Source organism: Mesoplodon mirus (genome assembly GCF_964341445.2).
Source record: "Mesoplodon mirus genome assembly, chromosome: 4".
Lineage (NCBI taxonomy): Eukaryota > Metazoa > Chordata > Mammalia > Artiodactyla > Ziphiidae > Mesoplodon > Mesoplodon mirus.
Genome location: NC_138979.1, coordinates 148,209,023 through 148,223,970, shown reverse-complemented (window position 1 = coordinate 148,223,970; position 14,948 = coordinate 148,209,023). Strand labels below are relative to the sequence as shown.

At 34.6% G+C, this 14,948-nt stretch overlaps 1 protein-coding gene across 1 annotated transcript in view; it reads right to left on the bottom strand.

The window, feature by feature from the left end:
- SLC38A6 (solute carrier family 38 member 6) overlaps nt 1-14,948 on the bottom strand; it is a 74,297-nt gene that overhangs the window by 38,048 nt on the left and 21,301 nt on the right. Inside the window, 2 exon segments of the mRNA XM_082617437.1 lie at nt 6,550-6,589; nt 9,960-10,012. Coding sequence (XP_082473563.1) covers nt 6,550-6,589; nt 9,960-10,012 — 93 coding nt within the window.

The following is a 14,948-nucleotide window of genomic DNA, read 5'->3' as shown; positions in this document are numbered from 1 at the left end:
TATATCTCCATTCAAAATAATACACAACACAATCTCTCTCATTTTTAAAAAAGACTTTAAAAAACTCTGAAAACAAGGTCATTTCCCTAATTTGTGCACAAATGGAAATCAAAAATATATGGAGGAACTTTTCCCCCCATAACCCTAGGGAAATATATATCTTTGTTTTACTATTTATCAAGATCTTAAACTTGAATAAACACTGACCAGAATATTTACTATTCTGAGAACCCTATAATTAAACTTCAATTAACAATTGTTACTAAGAAATACATTATTTTCAAAACCTTTTTAAAGTGACATATAACCAGTAAATTTTGTCAAAGGAAGGACTTGTAAGAAATACCCCCCTTCCAAATTTCCTTTACTTCTCCTATTCTAAGACAGTGCTTTCTAGAATTTCTGGACAATACTATTCAGGCCTCAAAAAAGCCGCAGTTTGACTACAGATGAGATGACCAGCAGATGGCGTTGTAACAGCACTCCCAATCCCTGTATCCCAGGAGATGGTACAAACCAGTAATTCTAAAAGACTTCAGTTACCTTACCAAAAAAAAAAAAAAAAAAAAAAAAAAAATATATATATATATATATATATATATACACACATACACACACACACACACATACATATATATATATATATTTCAGTAAGAAAGTAAAGCCAAAGGGTTTCTAACTTAATATTAAATCACGATTTTGAAAAATACTGAGAATTTGAAATTTTTATAGTTCTCAACTGAGAATGATCTTATTTATACCTTTCTGCTTATGAGATTTAGAAACTGTGCTACTTGACCACATAAAAGGGCTGCTGAGTTTCTCTTAAAACTTAAGATACCCAAACTGAGGCGTTAATCAAGGCTGCTGGAGTAGGTCTGTGGGATCTCTGCCAGGCTGGAAAATCTGAGTCATTCTAGCAATTTCAGGAGGTTTCAGTAAGTCTACTAATGTTTAGGGTTCCCCTTTCAAAATATGTAACAGTGACTCAATCTTTATTCTCCTTTAAAGAACTAAGGAAAGAATATGCTATCCATAGTGGTCCTTCATATTCTAAAAGAGCAAAATAAGAATTTAACGTACTCCCAGGAGCCACTCACCTTGCGTTTTGAGTTGGGCAAGATATGAAACCAGAAAGGACATCAATTAACTTCACTTTTATCACATACTCATCAGAGTTAACAGGACTTTCAACTTGACTAAAGATGATTTGAGGTTTACTGCTTGATTTCTAGGGATATTTTAGCCAACTGAGTGGTCTATCTCTGGAGTTCAAACACTTGTGAAACTACTTACCTTGGTTTTTAGGAAAAGAATCTCATAATGCAACACAATTAGAGGAACTATATGGAAACTACCTGTACTTATTTGCTATTACAGTTTTTAATCCTTTAACTTGTAGTCCACTAAATTCAAACTCTCAGCCAGAGTTCTCTTCCCTCTAACAGCATTAAATATTAAAACTCCCAGATGCTTCTTTTCTGACTTTATGTCCAAGCAACAATGACTCTCAGCAAATGCCCCTCCAGTGCCTGAGGCATCGGGCAGCTGGGGGCTCTCTGGCTCTGGCTCTGGCTCTGGCTTATTTTGGGCCCCTAATTCATCAGTGTTGGGAGGCAATCAGGAATTGCTTCGAAGTAGTATTTTACTACAGTGGCTCTCCATTTTCTAAAGGTAATGGTTTCCATAACCCTAGAAAAAGAGTGCTAAATTTAGTGAGTCACATTTTTTTCTATTATAAAGTTTAGAGATTTTTCAAAGACAGTAGATCTTTCCAATCTATTTGTCAGACCACACTAGTGCCCTGTGACTAATACTTGGTGTGTGATTGTACTGGGGAAAAAAGGTTTTCTGTGAAGTTCTGACAGTCGATTTTTCCCTAAAGAAACCATATGCTCACTTATGCATTTTGTGCGGTCTTCTCTTGCCAGTTGATCTTCCTTTTTTAAAGGAATACCAAACCAGGTCACTGGCTTTTCCTTCTCTCCTTCCTTCTCTTATTCCTTACTTTCTTCCTATAATAAATAAGATTTATTAAACACCTACTAAGTGCTAGGTACTTAAGAGCATAAATGAATGAGCAAAGTTACTTAGATATATGGAAAACAAAGATGTAGGGAATAAACTGAGTCTTACTAAAAGATCCATGTAACAAATATTGATCAAGGACAATTCATCATCATCTTGCTTCTAAAGGCCCCTGTTTCATTTTTCTCATAGATTCACCAGGGGCATAGAATCCCAAGAAAACTGAGAAATGTTTAAATGTTACAAAGAATAAGAGTCAGGAAGCATTAATCTAAGACATGATTATCCAACCTGAAAGCAGAAGATTTTAAAATACTTTATCTATTTTACATAAATAAGATCTAACTCTCCTCAATATTTTCAACCTTTTAATTTTTATATAATTCTAAACTATAAACCACTCTACAGGCTTTCAAGTTTCTTTCTATCATTTATATAGTATATAAAATTGTCTCCTTGAAGCAAAATCTTAGGCTTTTAAACAGAATTTTTTTAATTGTCTCATTCATTCAACAAATATTATTTATTGAGTTCCTCTACCAGAAACTAGGTCAAGTTATGAAAACACATAGTTCCTGTCCCCAAGGAGTTTTAAAAATCCTCAACATTTAATCTTTTCATAGCTTTTCAAGCATTTACTATATCAGAGCAGAAAGAACAAAGCCTTTAGAAGTAGACAAAGTGAGATTTGAGACCTGGCTGTATTAAGGGGTAAAGGTAATAAGCAAGTCATTTATCCCTTCTGAGCACTGATTTCAACCTCTGTAAAACGAGGATATCATCTACCCTGAAGAGCTGTTGTAAGTATAATTAAAGTGTCTAGGAGGAGGCTTGGCCTAAAGACAATCTATTATATTATTTTTCATTTCTAAACAACCACTGAAAAACTCCAAGCATTTATACTAATAGTGAATATACTATCTTTCAAAAATGCTATCTGAACTATATTATATATGCAGATAGGCATGTAAGAAGTGCAAAAATTTAATCTGATGCTATATACTTCATATCGTCTTATAAATATCCAATTAACAAAGAGAAAAGTCAAAATCCATTTTTAAAGAATAACATTAAATAAGTCATATGGGGCTTCCCTGGTGGCGCAGTGGTTGAGAGTCCGCCTGCCGATGCAGGGGACACGGGTTTGTGCCCCGGTCCGGGAAGATCCCACATGCCACGGAGCGGCTGGGCCCGTGAGCCATGGCCGCTGAGCCTGCGTGTCCGGAGCCTGTGCTCCGCAACGGGAGAGGCCACAACAGTGAGAGGCCCGCGTACCGCAAAAAAAAAAAAAAAAAAAAAAAAGTCATACGCACAACATATTAAAGATCCTCCCAAATAAGTATGCTGTTTCTTCTCAAGCACACATGGCTTAGTGCTGTTAAGGGCTTCCACAGACCTAGCTTAGATTAATCAAGAAATTACTTCGTAAGCCTGGAGTTCCTAGATTTTAACCTCAGAGGCTCAGCGGCTGCCCTAAAGGGTAGTTTTAAGAACTGAGACTCCCCTTTCTGAAAAAGAACAGCATCCATGAAAGCTTTTAGAGCAATAGTTTCTGACTTGTTAAAGATACCTAAGAAAAGACCAAAACATCTTTTGAACCAAGCATAACCCTCCCACAAAACTTTCCTGTAATAAAAATATTTTAATGCTCTGAAGGAATTAACATGCCTATCAAAGTGCTAAATTAGAAGGTGACTTTTGTGGTAAGAAGGGACCTTAAGCTTCGTGCTTTTCCCATCCTACCCCCAGCAATTTAACAAAGAGGAAACTGAAGCTGAGAGGAATTTTCCCAACACACATGGCTACCCAATGGCAGAGACTGCAGCAGACAGAATTCAACATATCTGACTTCCAACCCAGTGTTCTGCTCACAAGAGCAAGCTTCCAATTCTTTTATAATAAAGGAATGATTATATGCACATCTTGCTAAGACAAAAGAAAAAAAAGCTCCGAAAATATGTTTCAGTTATTATTTAGTGGGCTTTCAATAAATAAACTTTTAACCAATGTGAAGAAAATCATGAGGACATTATTCTAAAAACTGAATAAGCATTACCAGCTTTTCTGAATTTGAGGGACATTAAAAATTTCTGTGATTGCTTCTAAGTCACTTTTTAAAAAAAGTTTCTGAAACAAAGCAAGCAAGCAAATCAACAAACAGAGTTGGAAGAACTGATGATTTATCTGCCACCAAATGCAGGAATTCTTTCTAGAACATTCTGACAACTGACCAACCAGCTCTGTTTGAATGTTTTCAGGGATACAGAGCTTTTTCAAAGGAGTGTAGGCCATCTCCATTATCACACAGCTTAGCATTCCAAATGAAACCAGACCAGCTTCACTGTAGAGTTCTACCCATTAGAACCAGTTCTGCCCTCCAGAACAGTACTAAATTAGTCTAGTATCTTTCTATATTTCATGTTCAGCTTTTCAAATAGTTAAAGCTAGTGATCAGTCTAGAAGTCCCCTTTTCTTCTTGATAAATATAGCTAGAATAGTAAAAAGTACTTGGAAATAGCACATATAAATCATATTCAGCTCCATTAAGCTTAAAAAAAAGGTTTATCCAGTTCCAAGTATTGTGTTAGATTCTGGGACTACAAAGAGAAGTAAGACATAATCCTTGCCTTGGAGGAGCTGACAATATAGTGGGGAAGTAAAAGCATATACAGAGATAACTTCAACCTAATAACAGCAAGTGCTAAAATAGAGTCATGTACAATAACAGTTGCACACCAGATTAGGGAACAAGGAAGAGATCAGGGTGAAGGATACAGAGAATACAACAGCAGGCATTTTGCCAGTCACAAATTTAGATCCAAAGTCCTGAGTTGAAAACTCTACATAAAATAAACAATAGTTAACCCTAATCCAAATAAAATGTGCTTGATGGTTCTTACTAATCACATAGAGAGGAAAATAAGGAATTGAAAATATCAAAACATACTTTCACATTAGCAACATTACAAGTGCACATTTAAGCAATACATATTTGCTAAAATAAAGTATTCCAAAGTAGATCTTAAAATCAATGATATTATATAGATTCATTAGGTAAGAGACTGGTTACTAACTGCTAATGTGAAGAGTGAAGTGTGTGTTAACAAGGAAATTATTTGGTACGACATCCAAGAAAGCATTCTTCTCCTTCAATAATATATTTTTTTGCCCTGAAAATTCAAAGAATTAAAACATGAATGTCCAGGATTTCCAAAACAATGGCAAATACAACTTATTGTTGGAATGTTAATTTTTTCCTTGACCAAGAAACTCATTAAACATGGAATTTTGTTGAACAATACTTAAAGTGAAATAGCTCAGATCTCAAGTATCAGTTAAACTTTATTAAAGCTGTCATCTTTAAATTATTTTGAACTGTCACAGATAAGAAATAAGATTAAAATTTCCTCTGACCGTACCTTCTTGAATAAGATCCAAAGTGCATATCAACCTTCTCTGTGTATTTAACCTTAAAGTAAAAGTATTTATTTAGCACTCCAGTCAATGGTAAAAGAAAATTAAGATATTGTTCAGCATTTGTAACTTCTTTACAACATATACAAACATGATTCCCATAGTATTTTGGATTTAAATGTTTAATACATTTAGTCAATAACTATCAATAATTAAAAGTAAGTTTTGTTTCTACATAGTTCTTGATATCATGATCATTTTTTAATGGGAACAAGATGCAAGATAAATGTGAGAATACTTTTCATTTGTCTCAAGTTTGTTTATTTTTTTTTATAAATTTATTTTATTTATTTATTTTTGGCTGTGTTGGGTCTTCGTTGCTGTGCACGGGCTTTCTCTAGTTGTGGCGAGCAGGGGCTACTGTTCGTTGTAGGGTGCGGGCTTCTCATTGCAGTGGCTTCTCTTGTTGCGGAGCATGGGCTCTAGGTGCTTAGGCTCAGTAGTTGTGGCGCATGGGCTTAGTTGCTCCGCGGCATGTGGGATCTTCCCGGACCAGGGCTTGAACCCGTGTTCCTTGCATTGGCAGGCGGATTCTTAACCACTGCACCACCAGGGAAGCCCAAGTTTGTTTATTTTTTAAACCACGTGGTCATTTTCAATTTCTTGGTTACAAAAGGAGATTGCCTTTCCACACCTGACACAGCCATGGAACACCACTCCCTCTAAAGCAGTACACGCCACTGGGGATGACCAGGACAAAAGTAGAGGGGAAATACTTCGGAATCACCTGGAGAGTTTTTCCAAGCTGTACCTCACCACTATTACAACTACAGAAAGCCCATGCTTTAGAGGTGTGTTGCAGACCTAATAACAAGATTGAAATCAAGGGTTTAGCTGCAACTGAATTTAGAAACTATTGTCCTACAAGAGCTGCTAAAAAGGATTTAAAAAAAAAAAAGAGTAATGAGGACAACACACAGGGCTTCTGAGACACCTATGTCTACAGAGGTTCAGGTTCCCAGCTAGACCTGTAGTAAGGCAAGAAACCAAAGGAGGAAATCATTTCCATCACATTTACGCATAAGCAGTGCACTTTCAATTGCTTACCTCCAATATTCTGAATTATTATGGTGCCTGCTACCACCACCTAAAAAAGAACAAATGTATTCAGAAGATGAAAGGGGAAATAATACAAAAGGATCAGTATTTTACTAAAATCCAATAACTATGACTTAAAAACAGATGCAGAAATTGAGTGAAGAGAAACTGAAAAGAATACACTTTGCCAGCCATTTGTAATATATAAAACTAACAATCATCACATAAAAGGCTTTCTTTAATAGTTTCATGGTTATTATAAAGAACACTTTTGTAAGTTTTATTGGCAGTCATTTTTAAACAGTTAAAAGTGTTAAAAAGCTAGTAATCAATGGTTATCAAAGTACCAAAAAACTGAAATTGAATCTATCTGCTCTCATTCTCCCTTTTTTACTGGTTTTATCACTTTGCTTTGTTAGGTAGACTGAGACAGTTTGAGGTGTGTTGTGTCAATGCCGTACTGCATAGAAGGGAATAATATAGTCTGCAGAGTGTGTCAGCTTGGCATACACCAAGCCTTGAACATCCCTGTCGCAGGGATTAATAAAATCTAGAACAGAAAACGCTATAGAGCCCACATATTATCACATCTGAAAATTGAAGCAAAATGTTTCAAACTCAATAATATGAAGTGGACTGAGTGCAAGACAACAGGAGGTGGTAAAGAGTGTAATATATTGGAGAAGTCCTCCTGTTTCAAAATGGGGCAGCTGCTGCACAGCTCTGGCCAGTTGCTGACATGTGAGAATGTGAATCCAGTGTAGCTCAATCTTCTGCTTTTTCAAGAAAAGTCAGAAATTGAATTCTTTTAAAATGTCATAACTCTTTGTTGGCAATCAGCTAAAAATAAAAAAGATTTGAGCCAAACAAAATATGCCTGAGGACTATGTTCAGCCTGCAGGCTTGCTAACTTGTGATCTTTGATGACATTCCCGGGAAACTCAAGATAGCACTTTATCCATTCTTGGTCATCAGATGTACTCAGGAGAAATGATTAAACATTCTGCTTCCACTCGGGCCTTTCAGTCACTTATATCTTGGTGGATCTGTACCTCCAATGTATGTTTTGAGCTGACTAGCTATCTAAGATCATTACTACATGGACTGGGAAGAGATGACCCTTCCTCTCCTAGAAATTCCATCAGCAACACAGCATTTGCCTATCCTGGGAATAAACTGAGTTACTGAGACCTAGAAGCCTTGGGGTCTGGAAAGCAGGGATAATGATAGAAACACTTGGCAAGGTGTCTTTGAATGGGGTAACTGCCACTCTAACATTTTCCAGAAAAATCTCTGCATATCAACCCATTTAAAAATTAGTTCCAAAGTGTCACTCACAGTTATTTGTGAAAAGACTTTTTTGAAATTTTGTATACTATCTTTCATATGTAATTGATACCTATTGTCAATCACACATGAAATTTGGATTTTTCTAAGAATATGCTGCAAAAAGCAATAATATCAGCTTATTCAATCTAGAAAGTCAGTATATCTTTCTATCAATCTATTGATCTATCGATCTATTGATATTTCCAGTGCCTAGCACAGTGCATGGCACATGGTATTTGCTCAATAAACATTTGTTTGACAAGTACATAAATCCATTTATAAACAATTAAAAATTTTCCTTAAAAAGTTCAAAGCATTTCAAAAATATTTAATTTTCAGAACAATGTTACCCTATCATGTCATATCCATATTCATATAATATCTGGAAAGAAGGAAATAGGAATGTTTCAACCCAACTGTGGAAGTTGAGAGAAAATATTAAACAAACAAACAACTCATTTAGAGTATTCTCTGTCTGTGTATCTGCCTACTAAGAACTGTGTGCATACATTAAAATGATAATGCAACTATTGTAGAGTTTTAGAAAGAGGGGACTCTCAATAATCCATGTTCTTCTTGTAGAGTCTGCTGCTATCCAAGGAATGCAGGAAACACCAATGTGAAATAACAGTGATGATGCTTAGTCATGTTTACAGATTATATTAAATTAATTGGAGAGCTTTCTTATATAAATAACATTTTCTTCTTCTTCCTTGATTAAACTGGATATAGTTAATTGATCATGATTATACCAAACATCCTGATCTTCAAGAAAGAGAAATTGTTTAGATTATTAACAAAAACCTTTACCCTCAAAAGAAACATAGTCTCCATTTAGTTCAAGTTTCAGGCTATTAAAATAAACTCCAGGGCTTCCTTGGTGGCGCAGTGGTTGAGAGTCCGCCTGCCGATGCAGGAGACGCGGGTTCGTGCCCCGGTCCGGGAAGATCCCACATGCCGCGGAGCGGCTGGGCCTGTGAGCCGTGGCCGCTGAGCCTGCGTGTCCGGAGCCTGTGCTCCGCAATGGGAGAGGCCACAGCAGAGAGAGGCCCGTGCACCACAAAAAAAAAAAAAAAAAAAGAGAGACGCTCCAAACCATGAGGTTACATAGTATGATTTAAATATTCTCTTCTGTGCTTTAAAACCAAAGTTAATTTGAATGTAAATACACATTCCCCACCATTACATAGCTGTATCTTTTCCCTCCCAAACTCACTTCTTAGAAGTTAGTTCGGCCATCTACAAATACAGCATCGTTTTATATTAAAAACAAAGTAAACAAAAAATACAAACAACAGATTTACAAATAAAAAGAAAAAGTCCTGTTTGGAGCCAACACATAAATGGGTTTTAGAAGTATGATAACTCTTCAGAAATAAAAAATTATTAAAGCACTAACAATAATATTTAACTACTGATTACCTGTGGAAGAAGACAGTATTTCCACTACCCATTAAATTAGTTTAGTATGCCTATCACAGATGAATGCCCAATAAATACTGTTGTTATTTCTCTTATTCTAAGGAGGAACAGTAGTAGATTTTGAGTCTGGAGTCCTATGTAATACTGGCCTAAGTAATTGTAGACAAATAGGCCCCTTCCCTTCTCTGGGCCTTAATTTCCTAACTTATAAATGAGGGGACATCTAGATCATCTTTTAGCACTGTTCAGCTCTTAAATGATATGATCTAATTATCAGTTTTTTTAAACATGCTATAAGTTTAATTCTATGCTCTGTCTTGTCCTGTCTTCACGAGAATTTTCCCAGATAATATAATCAAAATTAATAAGAAAAACTTAAAGCAGGCCATTGTTACTGATTTCAAATTATACAAGTCATTGTTCTCCTTCATTAGGGTAAAAAACACTAAAAAAATTTAAGTGTTGAGTTAAATTTATCAATGTATTTTTAGGAAGGGCACAGAGATTTCTTCTCTCTCTTCCTGCTCCCATCATTCTCTTTCTTCACTTTAGTTTCCTTTTATTCCCTTAATTTCTTTCTCTGATATATACTTGTCTTTTCTAACTGGAAATGGAAGGAAAAATTCCTTTCAGGATTTTGGACACAGCAAGGAGAAAAAAAAAATTACCTTTCCAGGTAATCCAAATGCAAAGAGTCCAAGATCTTCATAAGATGTCACAGCTGTTAAGAGAAATTATAACTGTTATTTTTACACAAAACTATTTGTGTGCCAAGTCTTACACAGAAGAAAGCTATTCCACTACTACCTGATAGCTATTGGATTGTCACATTAAATTTAAAGCAGAAGTAATGACTTTGGGGGAAACCTGAAAACTTACGATCCATAAAGACAGCGTCCTCTTAGAATAAGTAGAGCTTAGCAATTACCAAGGTTGTCTAACAACTACCCAGGCTGCATAAATTCAAATAGAATAATTACTCAAGAACAACCCACTTCTCACTAAACAGTACTTGCAGACTACACTGTCCAAATGTAAGTTTTCATTGGCAACAGTTTCTGAAAACTGCCTGTGTAAATAAAACTTGATACAAGTACAAAAGTTGTATCATACTTTCAGAGACATTCACTCTTCCAGGCTACCTAGGATATGATAATGTATTCATGACAGAAACAATACCCTCATCCTGCAATAAGGGTATATTTTTTCTTTTTCATCACAAAGAGTATGAAATTACATTTTCATTCCACATGTTCAAGAAGTGTGATCACAGAAAAGATGAAAATTAAATGGCTCATAAAAGAACCAAATGTGTCCTCAGATGATAAAGCTTCATGTTATAACTAGTGATGTCACTGGTAAAAATAAGAGAAGTAAAAACATTTATATAATCCTAAATTTGAAAAGCCCTTAACCTTACAGTGCTTACACTGAAAAAAAAAAAAAAAAAAGCAGATACTAAGGCTTGCTAATAGCAACACACATTTCCTATTGAGTCAAAGATATGTCTCATCATTTCTTAAAGAAAGTTTTTAATATATGCTCTCAAGATATACATAGGTTTCTTTACCACTACATTAACAAAAAACTCCCCTATACTTTCATAAACAAAGTCTACCACGTATGAAAAAATAAGCATTTTGAAAACCACATATGGTCTGTACATGTTATAACTATTACAAAGTCAGAAAGAAAACAGTGAAATGCTAAAAAAATAAGTTTTACTTAAGAACAAAAATTTTTAACATTTTAAACTTTTTTAAACTTTAATTTATTATCAGAGTAGATAGAAGAATTTCAAAACTTTTTGGATGACACAGCTATTTTTTATTTTACTTTTTTATTTTATTGTTTTATTTTTTTGGCCGCATCGTGTGGCACGCGGGATCTTAGCTCTGCAACCAGGGATTGAACCTGTGCCCCTTGCAGTGGGAGCATGGAGTCTTAACCACTGAAGCACCAAGGAAGTCCCAACACAGCTATTTTTTAAAATGTATTTACATACTGCTCAACAGTGGGCAAGGCCAATTTAATTTTGAATTTGGAACATATAATTTGATTATAAGTAGGAACCTTTATGCTTTAACAATGAAAGACTTCAATAATAATCTTAGAGAGGTAGACTGTAGATATATTTTAGAACATAAAATTACAAAGCAGAGTTAAAAAACTAAGAACTGGATTTTTTTCCTCCTATGTGAAATGCTGAAATTCTTTTTTTCAAATACACATGTTCTAAAGTGAATGTTAACACAAAAATTAATAATTATTTCAACCAATACATCTTTACTAGTTTGTTTTCATATTCCTAAATATAATTAAGTGATAATGTTATATAGGGGCACAATTTCTTATATTTAACATTGCAAAGCCTTGGTATATATATTAAACCAGAAAATTCTCTAAATGTTAGCTTCTATCTAATTTGACATTAAGAAGGTAATTTTGTTACATATTATGTGTATGTGAACCAAGTCTCCAGAAGGTTTATGATCTGTCAGTATGAGGCACGAGATTAAAGGAACATCATTGTTCATTTTCAGCATCCCTCTTTCATATTACTGTTGAAAGTGTTTGTTCTTTAAAAAAACTTTCCTTCCAAGGACTTAAAGCAAGGAGGCTTTTCAGTGTTACATATGGAAATATACCACATAACTTGCTTTTAAAATGATCTATTTTGGGGACTTCCCTGGTGGTCCAGCGGGTAAGACTCCACGCTCCCAATGCAGGGGGCCTGGTTTCGATCCCTGTTCAGGGAACTAGATCCCACATGCATGCCGCAACTAAGATCCCACATGCTGCAACTAAAAGATCCCACATGCCGCAACGAAGATCCTGTGTGCTGCAGCTAAAACCCAGCACAGCCAAAATAAATAAATAAATATTTTAAAATTAAAAAAAAATTAAATGATCTATTTTGCATTAGATTTTTAGTCAGGGAGCAAGTTATCAAGATAATACTCTTTAAAAAGTTTGACTAGGATTTGTTTTATTTTCAAATAGCAGAAAACAAGTATAGATTGTATATTAGTAAACATAAAAAGCAAATAACTTTCCGATAAGCAAAAATAATATTGAAATATTCCAAAAAGAATTGGTATTTCAATTATCTAAATTTAAATAAATTAAACATTTATCTTAATTTTTAAATTAGAATATAACATTTATTACTCCAGAAAATATAATCAAACTAACAGCTTAATGAAGATAGTTGTAATTGCAACTTCTGACAATTGTGGCATATATTTTAGCAATCTCACATTTGTTCTCTATTATTTTCTAGTGTTATAAAAATATCTTTAAGTACAGCAAAGTCCCAAATTCAGAGTGAACAAAGTTTAGACTTTTAAATGGAGACTTACTACTATGTTCAAATCCTAACTCTACCTTTCAAGTCAGCAGGTCTGGCTAGTCATTCAGTTCTGTCACTGTCATCTTACTTCTTTTATGTTGCAAAAATTAGAAGTACTTTTCCATGTCTGAGACATCATTAGTATGAACAATGGCTTCTGGCTTAACTTCGAGGCTTTGCTAAGTTAAAATATGTACACAGTCAGTCAAATGTTTTATCTCCACATATTCACTTTTTAATGGTTTTCTGGATCGTGACATACAAACCGAAACAACACTAGTGAAATACTTTGAAAATTCTGCTCTACCATTTGAACAATTAAGATGCTGGTAACAGTGTAAATTGGAACTGACTTTGGAATGTAATTTGACCAACGAACCTTGAAAATATTTATAATATTTGACCCCTGAGAGCTTGCATCTTAGGAAATAAGACTAACATCAGAGAAATCATTATATGCAAAGATACTCATTGTGCATTATTTACATTGAAAAAAAGACTACCTAAATGCTCAATAATGGTAAAGTGGTTAAGTAAATTATGGTAGGTATATCTAGTAGAATAATATGTAGCCATTAAAAACTATGTTTATAATAACATGAAAAATGTCAATATTAAGTGAAAAACATAGGATTTGATTGAATATGATCTATAAAGCAAAACATTTTCATATGATCAATGTTTTAATATCTTATTTATAAAGTAAAAGATGTTTTGAGAGCTATCAAAATGAGACGTGGTGATGACCAGTCACATTAATAGCAAATTCTTACAGAAGAGGAATAACATTAATTATGAAAATTATGAATTTAATTTGGCCTTTTACAGGAATTCATACAAGCAGTACTTGGCACAATCCTTAAATAAATAACTGAAAGCAGTCATTAGCAATCTATTTTAGGAAATTATATTTTGATATTGAAGAAATCAATGCTATGGTTTTGAGGGGATGGAAAGGCTGTAAATCTTAATCAAGTAAATTGGGGGAAAATTTCTTCTTTAATGTACCATCAAGGCACACTTTAGTGCTATTTTGGCTAGACCAGAGTTTGGCCTCCACAGGAATCGTTTGGAAAGCTGCTTCCCATGAAGTAGTGGAATATTTCCAGCTAGTTACTCCAGTGTTCCGTCTGCTTTGCATTTTTTCCTCAATGAAATAGGACAATTAATAAACTCTGGTTACAGTACAAAGCCCAAGTTTCAGCAGCAGCAATATTATCTTTGGAACTGGATTGAGGGACATGAGTTATTCAAATACAGTTCAACCCTCAGAAAGCAGGCCATTTGGAATGCACCCTTATTTTGAAATTCTTTTCTTTCTCATGTTTTCCTTCATTTTCCTCTTGTCTTTTTTCTCCGTAAGAGTGTCATGCAAGCCATTCATTTATTGAACGTCTACTATGCAATTGTATCACCACTTCTGGTCTTCCTTAAAATGTATGTAAATGTCAGTTTAGCAACTAAATGTGGCATGATTTTAGAGCACCTGATGTAGTAAAAGAAAATAGAATGCTAGAGTAGAAGGAACATTCTCCTTTCAATTTCACAGAGGTGAGATACTGCAGGCAGAGAAAAAGTTCTAGGATCCCAACATACTGCTTGTTTCTGCAGTGAACAAGATTTACAGTCATTCATAACCTATAAATGTTATTCACTGGTTTTCAACTTTAGACTCAACTTATACATAAAAAATGAATGACTTACATATGATTACAAAACAAAATAAATATTATCAACCTTGACAATATAAGGGTACAGCAGAAGGACTATGGGAAATAGAAAGAGAACAGGGGAAAGCAAGGATAGGAGCACTAATACATACAACATAGCAGAGTCAAGACACACCATCTAAAGTCCATGAAACAAAAAGAAAACTTTAAATATATTGTTTATACTGAGCCTGTGCTCTAGAGCCCACAAGCCACAACTACTGAGGCCCGTGCGCCTAGAGCCCATGCTCCGCAACAAGAGAAGCCACAGCAATGAGAAGTCCACGCACCGCAACGAGGTGTAGCCCCCACTCACCGCAACTAGAGAAAGCCCGCGTGCAGCAAAGAAGACCCAACACAGCCAAAAATAAATAAATAAATAGATAATTTTTAATAAATAAATAAATAAATGTATTGTTTACAGTTACAAATAATCAGTGAAAGAATTATTGAATACAAACTAATGAAAATTAGAAGGGGAAGGATTAGTGCACCTGAGCTAAATCTTCACCTTTCATAATGAGGTGTCAACAGATAAAATTTAAATCAATAAATAACAGTAGAAGAATATTATTTAGACTTAGGAAGGTAACTCC